The 22,334-nt window shown below is 39.4% G+C and overlaps 1 protein-coding gene across 1 annotated transcript in view; it reads left to right on the forward strand.

Moving 5' to 3' along the window:
• The first annotated feature begins 14,138 nt into the window (after positions 1–14,138).
• LOC116976482 (mucin-like protein) overlaps positions 14,139–22,334 on the forward strand; it is a 39,866-nt gene continuing 31,670 nt past the window's right edge. The window contains exons 1-5 of the mRNA XM_033026376.1: positions 14,139–14,378; positions 14,492–14,579; positions 15,024–15,311; positions 18,140–18,385; positions 20,735–20,887. Coding sequence (XP_032882267.1) covers positions 14,139–14,378; positions 14,492–14,579; positions 15,024–15,311; positions 18,140–18,385; positions 20,735–20,887 — 1,015 coding nt within the window. The remainder of the gene's footprint in view (positions 14,379–14,491; positions 14,580–15,023; positions 15,312–18,139; positions 18,386–20,734; positions 20,888–22,334) is intronic.

Consider the following 22,334-nt stretch of genomic DNA (forward strand, 5'->3'; position numbering starts at 1 on the left):
GCAGATGCTGATGTAAACTCGCCCTTTATTGTTCCACCCATGGGGTTTCCATTCCTAGATTCAGTTTGGGATAGATTATATGTAAGTAGAAAAAATACATAATAGTTTCCTAAAAAGATGTGACCACCTTAATTAAAAAGAAACAGTTCATATTATTTCTTGCAAAATTGTTTTGTCCGGTAAAGTCATCCAGATATTCCTATCTTTCTGATACAGGTTGATAGGGATCTTCACATTTTCAAAATATTTAGAATTGATCTGCAGCTTTTGTCCATTCTTAATTCTTCTACTAATGACAGCCATGCTTCAGCAAGTGTTAAGCTTTGGATTTCCTTCCTTAAACTTCTCCATCTCTGTAATTCCTCCAAAGGGGTCCCATACAAACATTGACCAATATAAGAAATAAGGGCAGGAGTAGTCCATACATTGGTTCGGCCATTTAATAAGAGTGTGGCTCTCTTTATCTTTATTCTCATCTTAATTTTCCTGTTTGATTCTCCTACTCCTCAATTCCGCATATTCAAAGATCTTTCTATTTCAGCCTTGAATATATCGAATGACCCAGAATCCATAACACACTGCGATAGAGAATTCCAAATATTCACAAATCAATATATGATTTTTTTTCAATAATTGAGAAATAGCCCTCCTCCTCATCTCAGTATTATGTGTACATCCCTTTATCCTGAAACATGCCCCCTTGTTCTACAATGGCCCAGCAAGGAAAAGTTCTTACAACAACTAATCTACCAACCATCTCAAAATCTGATCCCTCACTGGAATCACCTTCATTGTTTCCATTCTGTTTCAATATTTTCTCACTTATTCTAGCACAATTTTTTGTTTGTTAATTCTCTCATGAAGCAGCATAACACATCTAAAATGTATATCAACTCTAACAGATGTATTTATATTTGTATTATTGACAGAATGGATGGAATTGCTTTACAAAATGGCATGTCTTGGTTTTGCTTCGCTCATCACCACGCATTTTTCAAACACGACTGTTTTGATTTTTGAAGTGCAGAGATATTAGAATGTTAAAAATATATTGTTAATGGGCGGGGTTGTGCTGACATCTGCTAGAGGATCTAAAACTGAAATTAAAGTAAATCTTTGACTTTTGTACATGGGCCACAATCTGTGGAAATTCAGGTATTGCTGATAAATTTGTGGAGCCACATTTACTTGTTTGGTCTGCAAATGGGCTGCCGTGGAGCACATAACCCCAGCTGCACCTGATGCAGAATCCAAGACCCTATTGATACAGTGGGGATTATAAGGCAAAGGTCTGAGGAAATGGGGAAATGAAAGTTACTGTTAAACAAACTGATTCCTGGTAATTAATGATTCTTCACTTTTGTTCAGATCAATATTGGCAGTCTATTTGAATGTTGGCATAGCAGCCAATCGTAACCTGTCCACATTCATCTGCATATATGTAAATTTTCAAAAAAAGGACCATTTATTAGGAATCGCTGATTTTCTCTTTCCTGATTCAGAGCGACAATACAAACGTCAGTGTATTTATCGCTATATTTCTTCAACCACCTTGTTAGAATTTAAATTTTGATTATTTATACATGATAACAGAAAATATATTGGTGTATATATTCAGAAGTTCATAGATGTCAAGAATATAAAAGTTTGGATGGTCTCTATAATCAGTCTATGAAGCCCACAGATATTCCTAATATGCAAAAACTGGGAACATAACATTGAGCTATATCTTTGGGGACAGTGTTTGCTCTTCTTTGATATTGTCTGCAAAGTAATATGACAAAATATGCTCATTGCAATCCTACATGCAATTTTTCTTTCTTCTAGTTTTCAGATAATGGCCTGATGCAATTCCAAAATTTTCAGTCAAATGAGAAGTATTTATATCCAAACCCATTTGAGAATGGATTCGCAGGCAATGAAACAGTGCCTATGTTGGCTGTGTTCTGGGATGATGCAGACCTCACTTTAGGGGCCGGGAAGCTATTATATCAGGTTTGCCTTTTAAATCATGCACATTCCTTGATTAGGAACATTTTGTATTTGCCGAACAACAGATTCATGAGTTTAGTTTAGTTTTGAGATACAGCATGGAAACAGGCCCTTTGGCCTACCAATCATCGATCACTTGTTCACACTAGTTCTATTTTATCCCACTTTCTCATCCACTCCCCACACACATGGAGCAATTTATAGAGGTCAATTAACCTACAAATCCACTCGTCTTTGGGATTTGGGAGGAAACCGGAGCACCTGCACGAAACCTATGTGGTCACAGAGGAGAACATGCAAAATCTACACAGACAGCACCGGCGGTCAGGATCAAACCCGGGTCTATGGTGCTGTGAGGCAGCAGCTCTACAGGCTGCGCCACTGTGCTACACATGAGGACCATTAAATCTCCATGCCTTGGCAAAATGGCCATTTTTTATGTATAAGTCTTGAGAGCGAATTCTAGCAGGTTGTTTGAATGCTGTGTAATTGATAGCCAAATGCAGTTGAAACCTGATGTGCAGTTGATACTTAATATGGTCACCATACTCACTTATATTGTGTCAAATAAGATTCTAATCAGACTCATTATGCCATAACGACACCCTGACCAAATAATAATTAAGCTCAGAATGATTTAACTTGTTTACTTAACAATTAGACTGAGATTGATTTTAATTGAACATATTCTCCACATTCTGGTAGAAAGACATCATTTTTAATGCAGCATTTTCCTGCTTGATAAACTTCATAATTTAATCTATTCAAACATCTGCTGGCATTGCATATATGTTTTTAAGGGTATTGAGGGAATATGTAAATTCTGTGTAAGATAACATATTAAAATGTTTGGATGAAAGAAACAGAAATCATGTCTTGTTCCTATTTCAGGTATATGATGAGAGTAAGAACGATCTCTATTCTCAAATTATTTTCAACAGAACCACTGAAGAAGTAAACAAGCATTTTGCAAAGAATATCAGCACTAATTTTGTTCCCAGATGGATATTAAAAGTAACATGGGATCATATCTTACCAGTTTCTTTTCAAAAACGAAATAAGAGTCAGGTAGGTCAGTAAAGTACAAAATTGCTTAATTCAGGTTAATTGAGCAAAAGATGGCTAAAAACAGCATTAGCACTCAGTGAAAAACTATCATACATTAATCTTGCTAGTTTTACCTGGAGTCCTTTGACTTTCTAAATCTCATGGGAACCTAAATAAACATTAGTACACAGATTTTATAGACTGCAAATAGGCTTAACAATAACCAAAATCAAAAAATTGTAGATACAGAAACTTATGCTGTAAGTAAGTCCATTACATTTAACTGTAAGTTATGGGTGCAGATAGGATCAAGAAAAGTATAGCTCCTACTAAGCAATCCTTCTCTCAGCATATTTTTCTGCAGGTACTTCCCCTCCTCTGAACATCTAATGTTACTTTAGCCGTTGATTTATCTTATTTTCTTAATTCCGAAACTGTCACGCTTCCTTCTAAGATTCATCCTATCTTTTCTCATCCTCCTAATGTTATTCTCTAGGGCTCTCAAAGCAACACATATAACACATAGAGGGTTTTTTTTGTAAGACTGTATTAGAATTATCATTGGTTAATATATTTATTTGCAGATTTTTCTTCTTTTTAGTGAAAAACAAGACAGCAATAAATAGAATTGTAAATTGGTTTGTTTATGCATTGGAACTTCTAAATCTTGTTGGCGGCGCGACTCACCCGTTGCAGCGGCCCCTACAGCCTGTCTGTCTTTTTTTATTTTTTGTCTAGTTAAATGTAGTGTTGGTGTTTTTTTAATACTAGTTTTAAATGTGTATATGTGGGGGGCGGGGGGGGGGAGGGGGAAACCGTTTAAAATCTCTTCCCTGTCCGGGAGACCCGACCTTTTCCCTGTCGGGTCTCCGTTGTCGTTGGGGCCTAGCACCGTGGAGCGGCCTCCAACCTGAACGACCCGGGGGCTCGGGAGACTGCGGAGCTGCGGACTACTCACCATCGTGGGGCTGGCCGGCCTCGGAGCGTGGGGAGCGGTGGTGACTCGCTGCTGCGACTCGACTCCTGGGGCTCGGAGGCTCCAGCACCGCAGCCGCAGGTCCGGTGGACTGGGACATCGGGAGCTCGCGGGTCCGGGGGGAGAGACCGCTTCCCGGAGCTCCCGCAACGCGACTTCTCCAGCCCGTGTCGCGGGGTTGGAACGACCTGGAGCGGGGTCGTACATCGCCCAGCACGGCTTCATGGCCGTGGGACATTCCAGCGCCCGCCGGGGGCTCCAACTTTGTGACATTTAGACCGGGAGCGGGGCCGTAAATCGCCCGGCACGGCCTAAAATGGCCATGGGACTTATCATCGCCCGCCTGGGGCTTGGACATCGGGAGAGACATGGAGAACAGGGGAGAGGAAAGGCTTTGCCTTCCATCACAGTGGGTCCACTGTGATGGATGTTTGTGTGAATTAAATTGTGTGTATGTCTAGGAAATTGTCTTTGTTTGTATGGCTGTGGAAACAGAATTTCGTTTGAGCCTCACTGAGGCTCAAATGACAATAAATTGTATTGTATTGTATTGAACTGCATACTTTTGTAGTATGAAGTTGCAAATACATCCAATAATAATTCTTGATATTTAAATTTTCTCAGGACCATACATATTTCACAAAATTATTTCCATAAAAATAACATATCATGAATTATGTAATTAAAAATTAATTAATTAAATTAATATATTTGTAATATTTTATTATGCAATTATACATTATAAATAACATAAATTATACAATTAAAATAATGTGGTTAATGTCACCAAAATGAATGAAAGACCATGATATGACCATGATAAGACCAACATATCATGTTCTTTTATTCATTTTGGTGGCATTAACCATGTTATTTTAAACAGATTAATTCTCTAAAGTAGCAGATAGAAACATTTCAGATGAAAGTATTACGAATCCTTGAAATTTAAGGCACAATTGGATGGCCATTCAGCCCATTATGACCATATAGTTAAAAGGGATCTATTTTGGTTAATTCTAATTTCTGTCCAGTTTATAACATTGTAGGAATATTGTAAATGTGGTGATTGTTTCTTTCTCTTTTCCTGGATTAATATTGTGCGTTCCAGACCCAAAGTATCCAAACAAAATCCCTCAATTCCTACTAATCATTTTATTAAGTAGTTTTGAATTTATATTCCTAGTTCTTGCTTTTTTCACAAATAGGTCCGGCCTGTTTATCTTGTTTGGACATTTTGATTTTATTCCCATTGATTAAATCAATCCATAGTCTCCTTTGTTTAAAAATAAACAATCCCAATCTAGTCCATCTCTCCTCACAACTACAACTCTCAATTTCAATAAATGTGTGTGGATACATTCTGATTCCAAATAGATTTATTGAAATAGTACACATAATAAAACAGATTATATTTTTTAATTTATGAATTACTAGACCAAGGGGGACCCATTGGGGCCCGTCCCCTCAACGCATGGTTGTGGGGGGTGGGGGGGCTGCGGTGCCACACACACACTAACCACCCTTGATATTATATTAATCGCTCCTTTGATAATCATCGCTCCTTTTCCCCCATCCCCCGCCCTATCCACTCACGCATAGCCACCAACAGCGCAGGCGCGGTTAGAGAGGGAGAGGGAGGGGGGTAGAGCGGATGGGGGGAAGAGAGGGAGAGAGTGAAGGGGCAGAGAGGGAAGGGGGTAGAGAGGGAGTGGGGTAGAGAAGGAGGTGGGATAGAGGGGGAAGAGGGGTAGAGAGGGAAGGGGAGCAGAGAGGGAGGGGGGCAGAGAGGGAGGGGGCAGAGAGGGAGGGGGGCAGAGAGGATGGGGGGCAGAGAGGGAGGGGGGTAGAGAGGGAGGGGGGGTAGAGAGGGAGGGGGTGGTAGAGAGGGAGTAGGGGGTAGAGAGAGAGGGGGGGATGTTGGCTGCCTTTTTAAGACAGCGGGGGGAGGGTGCGGGGGGTGTGAATAACCGGGGTGGGGGGTGTGAATAACCTGGGGGAAGGGGTTTCTGAATAACGCGGGGGGGGGAGCGTGAATAAACCGGTGGGGAGTGTAAACAACACGGGGGTAAGCCGTGGGTGTGAATAACCCAGGTGGGGGGTGGGGGTGGAGAGTGTGAATAACCCGTGGGGGGGGGGGGTGTGAATAACCTGGGGGAGGGGGTGTGAATAACCCAAGGGTGGGTATGAATAACCGGGGGGGGAGGGGAGGGGTCGGGGGGGGGGGGTGTGAATAACCCGGTGGGTGTTTGCTGCCTTTTTGAGCTGGGGTTCCGTGCTGGCTGTGCGGAGAGAAACTCAAGCCGTGACCTATTAGTTTGTTGTGCCATCATAGCTCCTCAGAAACATTGCTTCGCTGCTTGGTCTCACTCATTTTCTCTGAAACGTAAGCCTGGAAAAAAACACTCCTATAGCCCCGACTTCATCTCCGGGTTAGTCCTTTGTTCCACCGGCGGCTACTTTTTTTGCGGTGCGGGAGTTGTGAATAACCCAGTGGCAGAGTGTGAATAACCCGGGGGGGGGAGTGTGAATAACCTGGGGGGGGTGGGGGGGGGTGGGAGGGAAGGGTGAATATCCCAGGGGGGAGTGTGAATAACCTGGGGGGGGGGGGTGGTGTGAATAACATGGGGGGGGGGGAGGGGAGTGTGAATTACCATGGGGGGGAGGGATCGGGGGGGGTGACATCACTCGAAGTGCATGGAATATTCTGTGTGTGAGGCGGCTCTGTGCTGAGCCATTGTGACGTCAACAGTGAAAGCTGGTCGTTTTAGATTCAAAGGCTTTTGATGCTTTTAAACTTTTTCTGTAATAAGTCGAGAAATAAAGCATAAAATGTTCAGTGAAGGTACGCTCTGCCTAGAGGGGAAAAATGTGAATCAGTATAAGTAAAAATGTTATCGTTACCACATAGTGTTTTTGCGAAGATGTAAGGACACACACATATACACACGTACAAGATCAGAGTTTTAGACTTATACTAGACCAACTGGGACTTGTTGGGTCCCTGTCACATGGGAGGCCTGGTCCCCCAACGCAACCCATTCCCCAACGCATTATTGCACCACTAACCCCTGGCCCCCACGGGAGGCATGGTCCCCCAACTCAACCCGTTCCCGAACGTAAGATTCCAGCACTCCCCTGCCTCCCTCAGCAGTGGACTTTAAAAAAAAAATTCCGATTGCACTTCTCCTGCCCAATTCGCCCTCCCCCTCCTGATGAAGCACTTGCTGTGATATCCCATTGAGGTGAAAAGTTCAGAGTGTCCTGTCTTGCAACTTTGTGTCGAAGTGTGTTGGAAGCTGTGAGGAATGATTTTAACAGTAAAAATCTTGTGAAAGTTGGCATTTTTAAAGGTTTCATCGCGAATAACTCATGAAATTTAGGATCAAATCTGATTATCGCCTGAAGTGAAACTGATTACTGCCTGGAGGGGGAAAATCTGAATCAGAATAAGTAAAAATCTTATCGTTACCGCTTTTTTTTAAACAGTTTTTGCGAATATATAAAGACACACACATATACACACGTACTAGTTGAGAGTTTTAGAGTTATATAGACTAGACCAAGTGCAGGCTACACCAACACATCCGTTCCCTACCCGTAGCCCCCACGGGAGGCGTGGTCCTCCAACTAAAGACATTCTCGAACGTAAGATTCCAGCACTCCCCTTGCCTCCCTCAGCATTGCTCTTTAAAAAAAAATCCAATTGCACTTGCCCTGCGTGTTGCAATAGCAATTCGCCCTCCCCTTGCTAGTCTATCCATTGTGACATCTTCAGTTGAAGCTGCCATTGTGACGTCATCAGTTGAAGCTGGTCGGTTTAAAATTCAAGGTATTTAGATTTTTTAAAAACTTTAATCAGTAATAAGTCGAGAAATAAAACATAAAATGTTCAGTGAAAGTGATCTCTATCTAGAGGGGGAGATTGTCAATCAGAATATGTAAAATTCTTATGAAAGTTGGCATTTTTAAAGCTTTAATCGCGAATAACATGTCAAATATAGGATGAAATCTTCATTGATGCTGATCTCTGCTAGCTGAGCCATTGTGACCTCATCAGTTGAAGCTGGTGGTTTTAATTTCAGTCTTTTGACTTTTTTAGACTTTTAATCAGTAATGAGTCAAGAATAAGTCGAGAAATAAAGCATAAAATGGTCGGCGGGAAAAATGTCAATTGGAATATGTAAAAATGTAATCGTTACCGCGTAGTGTTTTTGTGAAGATGTAAAGACAGCCACATATGCACAAATATACACACACATATATGCACACATATACACACGTGCAAGATCAGACTTTTAATAAGTATATGATATAGATACTCAAATGAGGAAATTTAGTACAACTTCAAAACTATTTTAATTCATTTTGCTGATTCTGTCAAAAAAAGAGGAAGTGAAGGTTATATTCTTGTGGGTAATATTTCATGTGAATTGCTTAATGTATGTATTTTGGTTAAGTTTTAGTTAAATGTGTGGTGTCCAGGTGTTATGATGAGAAGCACGTTCAAACTTTTGAACATTATTTTTCAGATACTAATCAAATTGCTGTATTCTTCTAGCATATTTGATATTTTATTACAATTTTTATTATTTTTTATCTTTTCATTATGAGATCTACCCCTCAAAGGGAAAAAGTACGTTCTATTGTAAATCTACTGTTCTCTTTATGTTCTTAACTTCTTAAGTTGGCTTAGCTATTTGTTGTGAAACAGTACCATTTTCATTTGACCTTTTTTTTTAAATTATAGAAATTCAAGATATTTTCTGAACAAAGATATTTATTTAATGCTAAGTTACTCCAGCACATTATGTCATTTTGTGTATTAATCAGCATCTGCAGTTTGTTGTCTCTGCCTTTTTATTTACAGACCAATACATTTCAATGCATATTGACTACAGATGGGATTTTCTCCTTTGCTTTGTTAAAATATTCTGCAATGCTCTGGTTTCCTGGTCAGAGATTATTTCACAGAGCATTAATGGGCTACACAAATGGAAAAGGAATATTTTACAATGACCCACAAACACAAAAAAATAATACCTATGCGTCAAAAGGAAGGTACAGGCCTGATCAAACAATTGGAAACACAGGACTTCGTGGACAATGGGCTTATCGATTGGACCTTCAAAACACTGGCAAATACAGTACTAACTACCAGCAGAAGTGTTGGCATTGGCATCTAAATGAACCAAATCCTTCTGCCTGGAATACCAATATACATTCATGTCCTTGCCATTTGACACAAGCGAAGGAAGACAACCGTTTTATACCTGAAATTATGTTATTCAATCATTTGACTGAACAGAAGCTTGAGGATAACAAGATTACATTTCAATCTGCATTACCTAATCGATTCACAGCTGGCCGAAGATGCACCTACAGTTCAGGATATTTAATTGCGGGCATAACTGACCGTTACTTTATTTATTCTAAAGAAGCAAGAACGGTAGAGGACCACATGAGTGAGTATAAATTAAATTACTTTCATTGGCCTCATTTAATGGTTCAATTAATGTTGTGAGGACATGTCAGCTGGAACAGTAGGAGGAATACATGTTAGTCTTGGTACCCATATTAGAGATCTAGATATGTAGCCAGGGGTTCAGTGCAGATTTCATTTAAATGACCCCTGCTGAAAAATGTGTACATGATTAGTAACTGGTGCCAAGTTTGAAATCAGATCTTACATTGTTTCTCAGATGTGAAAGCTGAAGAAATCCATTTCACTTTGAGCTTTAGTTTGCTATGGTCAAATAATAGTGAACTATCTTTAAATTTCTCTGATGATCAGATGTGTCAAAATATTCAATTTACAAAAGTTCAGAATAATTAATTTTGTTGAAATGTATTAAAATAACTTTATTAAAAACATCAGTTAAGGTTAAAAGAAAAACTTGAATTGACGTTTTCAATCCAAATACTTGTGTTACAAGAAAGGGGCAATGTTAAACTTGCTCCTCAGTTCAGAGTGGATGAGGTATATGAATGTGCCAACGTATTGTCCTCCTGATTGCCCCTGATTTCCCTGCCACAATGAGCAGGCATGGACAATAGAGATAAGCTGACCTACAAAGACAACATTGCAACTGGTTCCCTACCCAGTTGCTGGACCATAAGGCTCCTTCCTAAAAGACAAATCCCAAACCTTGTTACAATGGATTTTTTCACATAAACGTTCCTACATATTTAAACATTGTATTTTAATCATAATAATATCTTATTTTAGACATTTATGTTTTAATTAACAGAGGGGGACTTGGAACCTTTTGAATGGTGTTGCCGAAAATCTTCCTTATGTAATTTATTCTATGAAAAGCGACCTGTTGATAAATGTGAAAATTATACTTCATTGGGTTTGGGTAAGTGGATAGCAACTAAAGCATACATTATTTTCTCTTGATTCCCTTTCCCCTGACTCTCAGTCTGAAGAAGGGTCTCAACCCGAAATGTCACCTATTCCTTTTCTCCAGAGACGTTGAGTTACTTCAGCTTTTTCTGTCTATCTTCATGCATTATAACTGTTGTTTGACTTATCATTATGTGAATTATTTTGCATTAGTTGGATTCATTTCATTTGCTGTTTATTCAAGTTATTATCTCTTTCCAATGTTTTACTTTTACAACCACTATTGACATATAATATGGAAAGCACAGCATAGTTTAGAGGCGCCTCTTTCATAATCAGCCTGAGGAAGTATGACTGAAAGTCAAGATGAATATAAAATGTCATGTTTTATTTATTAAAATAGGATTGTCATTAAACTAGATCATATTAGATTTAGATTGCTGCATTGGAAGGCTGGTTGATGTCACCCTCTATACCCAAGAGTCCTATTGTTAAATGGAGCAGACTGCATGTGACTAATCCTCCTCAGCAGATCCTGAAGCCTTACAATCTGACAGTTTTGCTGGCTTACTCACTTGCAACCTGAACTGATTTAACAGTTTTTGATAATCATAGATATTTAAAAGAGATTCAAACTGGAAAAAAACATTGGAAATTATCAAAACAGGGATAAATTGAATGAAAATCAACCCCAATGTGTAAGAAATTAATTGAAACAGTAGGAACAAGGAAAGAAAGATAAGTACTTAAACACAAGGAACTGCAGATACTGAAATCTTGTGCTGGGAAAACTCAGCGGGTCAGGCAACATCTCTGGAGAACATGGATAGGGACGTTTCAAATTGGGACCCTTCTTCAGATGGTACTTATCTTTTCTCTCAGTCAGAAGCTCAATCAAATGAATGACATCACTCTGGGTGATATAACGTTGTAAGTTTTGAAGCAAGAGCAGTAACTCAGATGTGCAATCATTTGTCCTCTAGCTCAAGTCTAACTGTATCAATGCACAGGAATAGTAGTCAGACAGTAGTAGCTGGACAGTTAGATGCCACAGTAAATCTCACTCAGGCAAAAAAAAAGATAATAATCTTGCTCAATATTCCATTTTCCATTCCAAAGAGACACCTGATTGGGCACCAGAAGTAAACCAAAGTACAGTTTCTGAACAGAAATGTTACTTTTTCTCTGTCATGTTCACTTCTTTCCACTCTCCCTGAAGAAATGCCCTCTGATCTCCCATTGGCTCTTTATCTATGAGTCTATTCAGTTTTGGTACCTATCAAATATTTCATCAAACATTTGTAGTGTAGCAATGTTCACTACCACAGAATCAGAAGCAAACATCCTGGTTTTAGAAACATAGAAACATAGAAAATAGATGCAGGAGTAGGCCATTCGGCCCTTCGAGCTCGCACCGCCATTCAATATGATCATGGCTGATCATCCAACTCAGTATCCTGTACCTGCTTTCTCTCCATACCCCCTGATCCCTTTAGCCACAAGGGCCACATCTAACTCCCTCTTAAATATAGCCAATGAACTGGCCTCAACTACATTCTGTGGCAGAGAATTCCAGAGATTCACCACTCTCTGTGTAAAAAATGTTTTTCTCATCTTAGTCCTAAAAGATTTCCCCTTTATCCTTAAACTGTGACCCCTTGTTCTGGACTTCCCCAACATCTGGAACAATCTTCCTGCATCTAGCCTGTCCAACCCCTTAAGAATTTTGTAAATTCTAGCGAGTACAAGCCGAGTCTATCCAGTCTTTCTTCATATAAAAGTCCTGACATCCCAGGAATCAGTCTGGTGAACCTTCTCTGTACTCCCTCTAGGGCAAGAATGTCCTTCCTCAGATTAGGAGACCAAAACTGTACGCAATACTCCAGGTGTGGTCTCACCAAGACCCTGTACAACTGCAGTAGAACCTCCCTGCTCCTATACTCAAATCCTTTTGCTATGAATGCTAACATACCATTCGCTTTCTTCACTGCCTGCTGCACCTGCATGCCTACTTTCAATGACTGGTGTACCATGACACCCAGGTCTCGTTGCATCTCCCCTTTTCCTAATCGGCCACCATTCAGGTAATAGTCTACTTTCCTGTTTTTGCCACCAAAGTGGATAACCTCACATTTATCCACGTTATACTGCATCTCGCCGTGGCATTGAGTGGCAACCAGGCGACTTCATCTCGCCGCGGCACTGACTGGCAACCAGGCGATTTCAGCTCATATAGCTTAGATTGGGGATGAAACCTGACATCTAACTGGTTTATGGAGCACTAAGCCCTAAAGGGCTTTATGTGGAGAGGGGATTTTTAAATATTCTTACAGATTATTGTGAGGAGACCTCTGGACCTACAAGTGGATTGGTGACATCTTCTAATTGTCAAAGGTAGTAGATCCCGTATATGTGGAGAAAATAAGTTAAAAACTAGACTAAGTGGGACCCGTTGGGACCCAGCATCACACGGGAGGGCTGGTCACCAACGCAATATTCCACCTCTCCACCAATTCCAATTTTGCTCGCCAATTGGGGGGGGGGGGGGGGGGGGGAGCTTTCTGTTGCGACTGAACACCTGAGGTGTGCACAGACTGTAAGCACATTTAAATCAGGCCTAAAAACACTGTTGTTTAGTATAGCTTTTCCATAACCCGACATGCAGGTAATCTTAACAGTCTAATTTTAACCCTTTTATGTGCTTTTTAAAATCGTTCTATTGTTTCATTGACATTGTTTTATTATTCATACATTTGTCATATTGCTTATTTTGAAATTTTTAATTATTGACTATTTTATTTTTTCTTTCCTGTAAAGCACCTTGAATTACTGTTTGCACAAATGGTGCTATACAAATAAATTTGCCTTTGCCTTTGCCTTTGCGCTAGTATGGGTGTTGCAGGCCGAAGGTACTGGTTTCCAGAGGGCTAGTATAGACATTGTGGGCCGAATGGATTCTTGGGCTGGCAGCCAACTGTTGCAACGATTTTAAAAGCCAAGCCAAGGCAAACAATTTGGCTGCAGCCACCCGACAACCAAAATTCATTTTGTGAACACAATCTTGTTCAAAAGGCGAGGCAAACAATTGGGCAGCAGCCACCTGACAACCAAAATTCATTTTGTGAACACAAACTTGTTCAAAAGGCGAGGCAAACAATTGGGCAGCAGCCACCCGACAACCACAATTCATTTTGTGAACACAAACTTGTTAAAAAGGGGAGGCAAACAATTGGGCAGCAGCCACCTTAAAGCTGCATCGAGGGGACTCATCGTGGAGTAGACGTGCGTTCAGTGTTATTCGCAGCTCAGAGAGCCGTGACCCTCTCGCTTCCTGGGTCTGGCAGAGACTGAGTGAGGGATTACACTTCCGGGTTTTATAGTCCCCCCCCCCCACCAGCGGGGGCAGCAGAGAGAATGGAGAATTAAAAAAAAACATGAATATCTCTCTGATTTTTCATCGATGGGAAAATCCTCCGGTCCCTTAAGGCGGAGGGGGGCTCTGAGCGAGGTGGCCAAAAATGACGGCCATAGGTGGTGGCGTTCTCTCAGAAATCACACCACAGCGAGCCAAAAGCGGTCAAGATCAGACTTTGAGTAATATAGATGAGAGGTTGTCATCCTAGGCAACACAAGAACTGTTTAGATAAGATTGGCTGTGACATGGAAGGGAAAGAAGACCAACCATGGATGCAGTCTATGTAAATGAAGCTCAATAAATTACACTTATCATTATAGAGATTTAAAATAGAGATTGTGTACTAATAAATAGTCTAAAAAATGCACTCTTCTTATCAAGGTCAGGTTTATGGAACTCTGCATATGAAAACATTTGATGGAGTTGAATACATATTTCATGGACTTGGAGAATACGTCATTGTCAGGCTGTCATCAGCCAAAGGGAATAACATCTTTACTCTTCAAGGCCAAAGTGACCTAATGATCAAGAATAGCACCTTTATAACTCCTGTGATCTTTGAAAAGTTGGCTGCCTTTTATCAAGGGATGGTAATGATGAAAGTAAGCACCAGTACTGTACACATAGAGATTTGCCTTGATTACTTAAAAACACTGTTTCAAGAATCCTCAAGATTTCAGGAATCCAAAGACCTAAATACTTGGATTTTTTTCAGGTAGAGTGGGCGTGTTCAAAGTCCGAAAATGAACTTTCTGTTGCAGTTAATGATAAAGACATCATATTAAATAAGGCTGAAGATTTAGGTAAGGTTAGCAAAATAGTCAGTTGAAATCATCCAAATGCTAATTTGTAAAATGTCTTTCATTGTATCCCAAAGCAACAAACTTAAATCATCAATTATGGTAACTAACTTTCCACATTCTTTCAATCATTCATTCTAACAACTAAATATTGTTTAGGTATAACTAATGTTTATCATGAAGATGATCTGTAAATCCCACTTGTCAGTTACCAGCTTTGAACTGTTTTTTTAGAAAGCATATATCATGTATTAATACATTGCTTTATTGGTATTACTCTACCACTATGTAATATATATTTGTGGGACTTGTTTAAGTTTATTTCATTTATGCAGGTACCAGGAACTGTGATCATTTTCAACAATGTTTCATTGCTATTTTTCACATCTATAACCCAGCTGAATTTAAGTGAATAACAACCACTTTCCATCTTTTTTTGATTCACAGAAGTATACCGTTTCAGTCAGAACCAATTGGCATTGGTGTGTCAAAAGGGGATCAGATGCTCTGCAATTTATTTTTCTGGACTACAAGTAACGGTAGAATTAGCCATAGGTGGCTTTCTTCAGGCAACAGTCTACTTACCACATTCTTTCTACAAGAGAACCCTCGGTCTACTTGGCTTGTGGAGCAGTACAGCAGCAGACGAGTTTTTATTCCCAAACGGAGACCATCTTAAGTTTCGTGCTGGCAGCTTTCCCACTGAAGAGGAAATATATAAGTTTCAACAGTCCTGTAGGTCCTTAAAATGTTTAAAACATAGGTTACAAACTTTAAGGCTGGTCCAGCAGTGCATGCAGCTCACATACTTTCCAGAATAAAGTACATCGTGCTTCCATAAGTTCATGTGATAGGAGTAGAATTAGGCCATCAAGTCTACTCCGCATTCAATCATGGCTGATCCATCTCTCCCTCCTAACCCCATTCTCCTGCCTTCTCCCCATAACCTCTGACACACGTACTAATCAAGAATCTATCTCTGCCTTAAATATATCCACTGACTTTGCCTCCACAGCCTTGTGTGGTAAATAATTTCACAGATTGACTAAAGAAATTTGTCCTCATATCCTTCCTAAAAGAACGTTCTTTAATTCTGTGGATACAACTTCTAGTTCTAGACTCTCCCACTAGTGGAAACATCCAAACGCCCACTCTATCCAAGCCTTCCACTATTCTAGATAGCAGTATTGTGGTAGTTTCATGGGTGTGTTGACATTTTATGAGTGACTGTTGGTTGCATGTGGCCTGAACATTAGATGCTGTTGACCAGATTCCAACTTTTCTAACATGATAGCTGCACCTGCACTTTCCAGCAAAGGTCATGGTAAATAATCTGATAAAATAATGAGAGCTGCTTTTTCTCCCCAGCCTAACCCAGGGATCAAGTTAGTTGTTAAGATAAGACACAGAGAATGGAATCTATCAGAGTTTTCATTATCACAGGTTCCAGTAAATTCATACACTGAAGTTGACATAGAATCATAGGATCATAGAGTTGCATAGGACAGAAATGGGCCTTTTGTTACACCATGTCTACAGTAACAATTTTCCCCATCTACACTAATCCCATTTGCCCGCATTAGGATAATATTCTTCTCTTGCCTATTTGTGTCTGTCTAAGTGGCTCTTAAACCTTGTAATTGTAATTTCCTTTAAAACTCCTTCCTCTCACTTAAGCCTATGCCCTAGGCTTAGGTTTAAGTTAAGCTTATGACATAACCTTCCATGTTAAGTCCTAGGCTTGGGGCATCATTCTACCACCATATGCCTGTTACATGGTAAATGTTGTTGAAAAGAGTGACATTGAGTTCTAGATAGTTGTGATATAATTGCATATACATTTAAAACCTTTGAGATTCTATTCAAAGCAAAAACATTTTCATGCAATGTAAAATACTTGAAATATTAACATAAGAGTATTGGAATGGAATACAGGAGCACAGATGGAAACAATAAACAATTCAGTGGTTTTGGATTAATGTCAGGATGACACATTGATGCAGCAATCCCACGGCTCTAATGATCGAGGCTTGATTCTGACCTCATGTGCGCTCTCTCTGGAGTTTGCATATTCTCCCTGTAACCACAATGATTTTGCGCAGATCCCTAAGAGGTACTGGTTGCTAGATTAGCTGGCTTTTGTAAATTGCACCTTGTATTGGTGGGTAGTGGGAGAATCAGGGATGCATTAATGGGTATGTTTGAGAGGATGGGTTAAAAGGAAATAAATGGAGAAAATTGAGTTTATCCGGATAAATCTGAGGTCCAAGTGTGAGGTTCAAATTTATGGGACCAAGCAGGCAGAATCTACACAGTAAATGATGGGGGGCTGGAGAGTATTGTAGAATAGAGGTTCAGATACGTAGTTCCATGAAGGTGATCATACAAGTGATTGAGGTGGTGAAGAAGGAACACTTGTCTTCGCCGGTCAGTGAACTTAGTACAGGATACACAACATTGGTCAGGTCACATGTGGAATACTGTTTACAGTTCTGATTGTCATGCTCTAGGAAGGATGTCATTAAACAGGACAGGGTGCAAAAATTATTTAAGAGGGAGAGACTGGATCTGACAGGTTTGAACAATAAGAAGAGGGTTTGAACAATAAGAAGAGGCAGCAGGCTGATTCTTCCACCATTTCAGCTATCTAGAAGGGATCAGAAACAGAATGAATTCTACTCATGAGCTTTGAAGAAAATGGAGAGGAGAGCAAGAAACCAATGTGTACATAAAATCCTGCAATTATTATTTAATGCAAAGTCCGGTATATGAAGGATAATATTGAGTACTATAACACAGGGTAACTCTGACTGTAGCATCGTGGGTTAGAGACATAGGGCCATACAGCACACAAACAGGCCCATTGGCCCACCTCGTCCATGATGACCGACACGTTCCATCTAAGCTAGTCCCATTTGCAAAGTTATATACTCACACATAATGGGGACAATAAGATATGAATGAATAGGTGAGTGGTCAAAACAGAAGATTCAAATATTGGAGATATAGACTTTATCCCATTTAGACTTTAACCTTTTGAGATTCACCGTGGAAACAGGATCTTTGGCCCACCGAGTTCGCGCCGACCAGCGATCATCCCATACACTAGCATTATCTTACACATTAGGGACAATTTACAATTTATAGAAGCCAATTAACCTATAAACCAGTACACCTTTGGAGTGTGGGGGTAAACCGGAGCACCCAGAAAAAACCCACGTGGTCACAGGGAGAATGTATAAACTCCATACAGAGAGCACCCCTAGTCAGGATTGAACCCAGATCTCGGATGCTGTAAGAGAGCAACTCTAACACTGTGCTACGCTACAATTTAAAATTATTTCTTGATGCATATTATCATCCAAAAGCCAATCATATCCCACATTCAACTGTATTTTATGAACATATTTGACTAGATATGGAATGGGAGTCTTAATTTCAATGTAATGGCATAAAAAGTATAGATATTTGAGAGAATTAAACATTAATAGAAACAACAAAGTTCTAAATGTTAATGGAAGATTATTTCATTAATGTCTTCTTTCTGCTTTTGTATTTCTTAGGGCTTGTCCCACCACCAGAGAGTCTTTTTCCTTCACGCCAGCCTTTGAAAATGTGGAAAACATTTAAGCCAACATTCTCATCAGTACTCCTCGCAACTACGGATGATAAACTATTGAATGATATCAACAGGACTTGTTCGAGCAACCCTGCATGTGTTTATGATATCCTTGTCACTAATAATACAAATGTTGGGTTGCAAACCAAGAATTACATCATAAAGTATGAGAAATCCACAGTGATTTTTGGTCAGTATTATACTTTGATTAGGTCTTGTATATTGCATAAATGATCATCATAAAAAATATAAATATAATTTAAAAGTATTAGGGTTTTGGATAGTTCTAGTTTTAAGGGCATATTTTTGTAAACCACAATGCAGAACACAAAATGAAACCATGAAATAAATGACTAAATACAACTTCGATTAAATAAGTAAAGATAGGTGTATTTTTAAATATTAAAATCCTAACAGTAGCCCGGGAATGATCTTTAACTAATTTAACAGTGGGTGTAAAACCAATTGGTCTTACAACGCACACTATTTGACATCACGGTAGGTCTCCGGTGAGCCACATTTATATGTATTACATGTGTGTAAAGTCTCAATCAGCCTTGGTAATAGGTTTTAAGTACAATTCTATCTACTGCATGAAAACATTGTGCTACATAACAGGACTGCTCAATCCTATTTTTACTTCGTTTTTTTTTGTCAACAGCTTTCCTTTAAAAGAGAAAATGATGAAATGAATTGTGATTATGTGGGAAAATATAGTCAACCCTTTCTAAAGTCAACCCTTTATAAAAGTATACCAAAGTAGCTTCTTTGGGTATCAGCAAGGTTTGGGGATGGATCTGACATCAAATTCCTTGAGAAAAAAAATGAAATAAGGATTAAATTACTTTCCTGTTTATGTACCTAATGTACCTATCTTGAGGTACATGTGTACCTACACTTTCCAGAAGCAGGATTAGGTGGTTAATAGGACTGAGCCTGGACAATTTTTTATTATCCATAATTAAGAAATTTGACAGCACAAATAAAATCCCAACGTTTCCATGTGTATTTTTAACCAGGAACTCCACAAATATATTATTTTGAAGTTTTCCAACCAAAATAAGTTGAATAGACATTGTAACAATTCTCATGATCCCTTTGCAAATCCCATATTTATAGGATTTTGACAAGCAATATATTCTGACGGATTGTGGGATTGCAAAGAGCAAGCAAACATCTGAAAAGATGGAGTCAAGACATGCCATGACAGCTCTTGCATTCTCAAAGTGATGTACCTCTACGCTGCTCATCTCCCTCATACAAGTAACAGATTGCTGCTGCTTCTTTGGCTATTAGTGTTCTGGTGGAACCCTTACAAAAAAGACACAAAATGCTGGAGTAAAAGCGGGTCAGGAAGCATCTCTGGAGGACATGGATAGGTGTTGTTTTCGGTTGGGATCAGTCTGAAGAAGGTTCCTGACCATGTTCTCCAGAAATGCTACCTGGCCCGCTGAGTTACTCCAGCACTGTGTCTTTTTCCAGTATAATATCCATCTCTCTTCCTCTGATGGAGCTACAAAGTGGAGCTCAAATGTTTAGAATCTAAAATCTCTAAATTGGAAATTAGAAATGATTTCCGAAGTTATTTCTAATTAGACATTATTTTCCAAAGTTTATGTAGTTAGGTGTCAGCACAAATTCTATGAATAAGCTTTTCAGAGTAAGATTAAAGAAAGTAGCTGTGAGGTTACAGCACCCATTGACAGATTTACCTGTCAATTCTTCAGTTCCTTCCAATGATTTTGTATTTTTACAGGAAATTTAGGAAGTTTGTACAGCTGGCATTTCAGTGAAAGCCCACACACTCTAATTTATTGAGTAACATACTGAATGTGTCAATAGCCTCATCTGTGGGTGTTGCTTACAATCAGCTAAACAGTCTAGATGTGGAAGTTGGAAGGTTGGAAGTGGCTTCCTGACTGCCTATTCTTATATTCAAGTACTTTACCGTGTTAAAATTCACCCTGAAATCGTCACTGTTCTGGTCTGTATTGTTCAACCCTTCAGCCCGATGTGTACTCACTATCAGAGTAGACGTTGTTCCACTTGTTATCAGAGGAGAAAATAAAGCCAATCATATTGTTGCAGAAACACCAGCAATGATACAATTAATTGAAATGTTGAAACATTTCAAGTAATGACTATTACCAAATTTGACACCATCTTGCTTTCTCCCCCTCCATTTTAGTCAATATACTATAGAGAAGTACTATTAACTTGAAGCAAATTCACAAAATGTTCACAAAATTGTAGCGTGGTTTATAAGTTAATCTAGAATGAATTTGAACAGCTCCCAAAAGCAATTACAGTTGAACTTCACAATAAATAATGAAACCTTTAAGCAGATTTTAACGTTTGTTACAGTTTTGTAGAATTATCCAGAACTGAAATAGTACTGCACCTTTAAATTAGCTAACACATACCTTTAAATTAGCATACAGATATGCTGGACATATTCCATCAGTAACTGTGCACCTCCAGAATTGTACCAAATTGATGTTGAGCCTAATTAACACCCCCTTTTTTCTCTTAAATTTAGGTAACATGCCTCCGACTTTCATTGGTCCCCGTTTAATCCAAGTTAAAGTTAATAGAACAACAAAGGTTCAGTTTACAGCTAAAGACCCCAACAATGATAAAGTCAGCTTTGCGTTAGTACCGCCTATTCCTGATGGAGCATCAATAAGCTCAGGTTTGTACTTTACGACTCAAAACCTTTGCGATTTTTACGTTTCTTATATGAACAGAATTCGTTACCTCTGTCTCTTTTTTACAATGCTCCTTTCGAACTCTCAATCATGCTACCTTTCAGTTATTCACTTTGGCATACTTAACACCCCATTTTCTGCCCCAACTTATTACTAGTCCAATAACTGCTTGCTCTGCAGCTCCCAACCCTAACATATCATATTTTGAAAACTCCAGAGTGCACTCTGTATCTCTAGTTCCTTTATGGGATAAATTGTTGAGGCATCCATTGTTACTGAAGAGTAGCAACATCAGCTTTCCATTCTTCCTCTCTGACTATTGTACCCAGCATACTGCTGCAAACACTACCCACCAACCTTCTTGTCATCCCATTCAAACTGCCAGTATATCCACATATCTCTTAGTATTATTTACCTTCCATAACCTTATCACAGACAATTACCTTAACAGTAAGGCCTTTTTAGTGATGTTATGGCTCACAATTAAAATCTAAAAGCACTTATCCTGGCTAATACAAAACTGCCATAGTAGATATAACCATATAACCAAACTGCACTATCAGGTCTTCTTTGGTTTTCTGAAACCTTTTCATTTGGAAGCATAGCTTGTTCCTTCACTTTAAAATCTGTATTTTCTACCATGATAAACTTGCAACTCCTACATGCCCAGCCACTCACACACCATTTACTCATTTTCCCCTATATCCCAAGTTCCCCGACCCTGTCCACCTCCCCTCACCACTTATCCTGGCCCAGCCCCAGCACTATCCATAATTTTGTATTGAGATTTTCCTCTGCTAACAGTTCATCATAATTAGTCTTGGACATTCTCCAGCAAGATTAAACAGTACTAGAAAACAGGTCAACTTCTTAAGAGCAATTAGAGATAGACAATAAATGCTGAATCCCATAAAACTAAAGTTGCAAGACCTTTTTTTATTGCTGTTCTCCTGCTGGGCTTCAGATAGGAACAGGAAAGGCAACTGACAAAGCACTTGCGGGGCATGTAATCTTTCAGTCTTATCCCTCACACTGTTTTCCTGTGCTCCAGACATTGCCATTTTTTGGATAATCTGTCGTGGGGCAGGTTGCTGGAATAGTGACCTTGGTGTAAAAATGTTACCACTCAGATTATTTTTAAATCTTTCCCCCCCTCACCTTAAACCTACGTCCTCTGGTTCTTGATATCCCTACCCAGGGCAAAAGCCAATACAATACAATACGATACCGTTTATTGTTATTTGAACCTCAAATGAAGTTCAAACGAAATTTGGTTTCTGCAGTCATACAACAAGAAAGAAAAACCAAGACACACAATTAACACAATTTACACAAACATCCATCACAGTGAATCTCCTCCTCACTGTGATGGAAGGCAAAGCCATTGTCTCTCCCCTGTTTTCCATTCTTCTCCCGATATTAAAGCCCCCG

Source organism: Amblyraja radiata, chromosome 8, assembly GCF_010909765.2.
Source record: "Amblyraja radiata isolate CabotCenter1 chromosome 8, sAmbRad1.1.pri, whole genome shotgun sequence".
NCBI lineage: Eukaryota > Metazoa > Chordata > Chondrichthyes > Rajiformes > Rajidae > Amblyraja > Amblyraja radiata.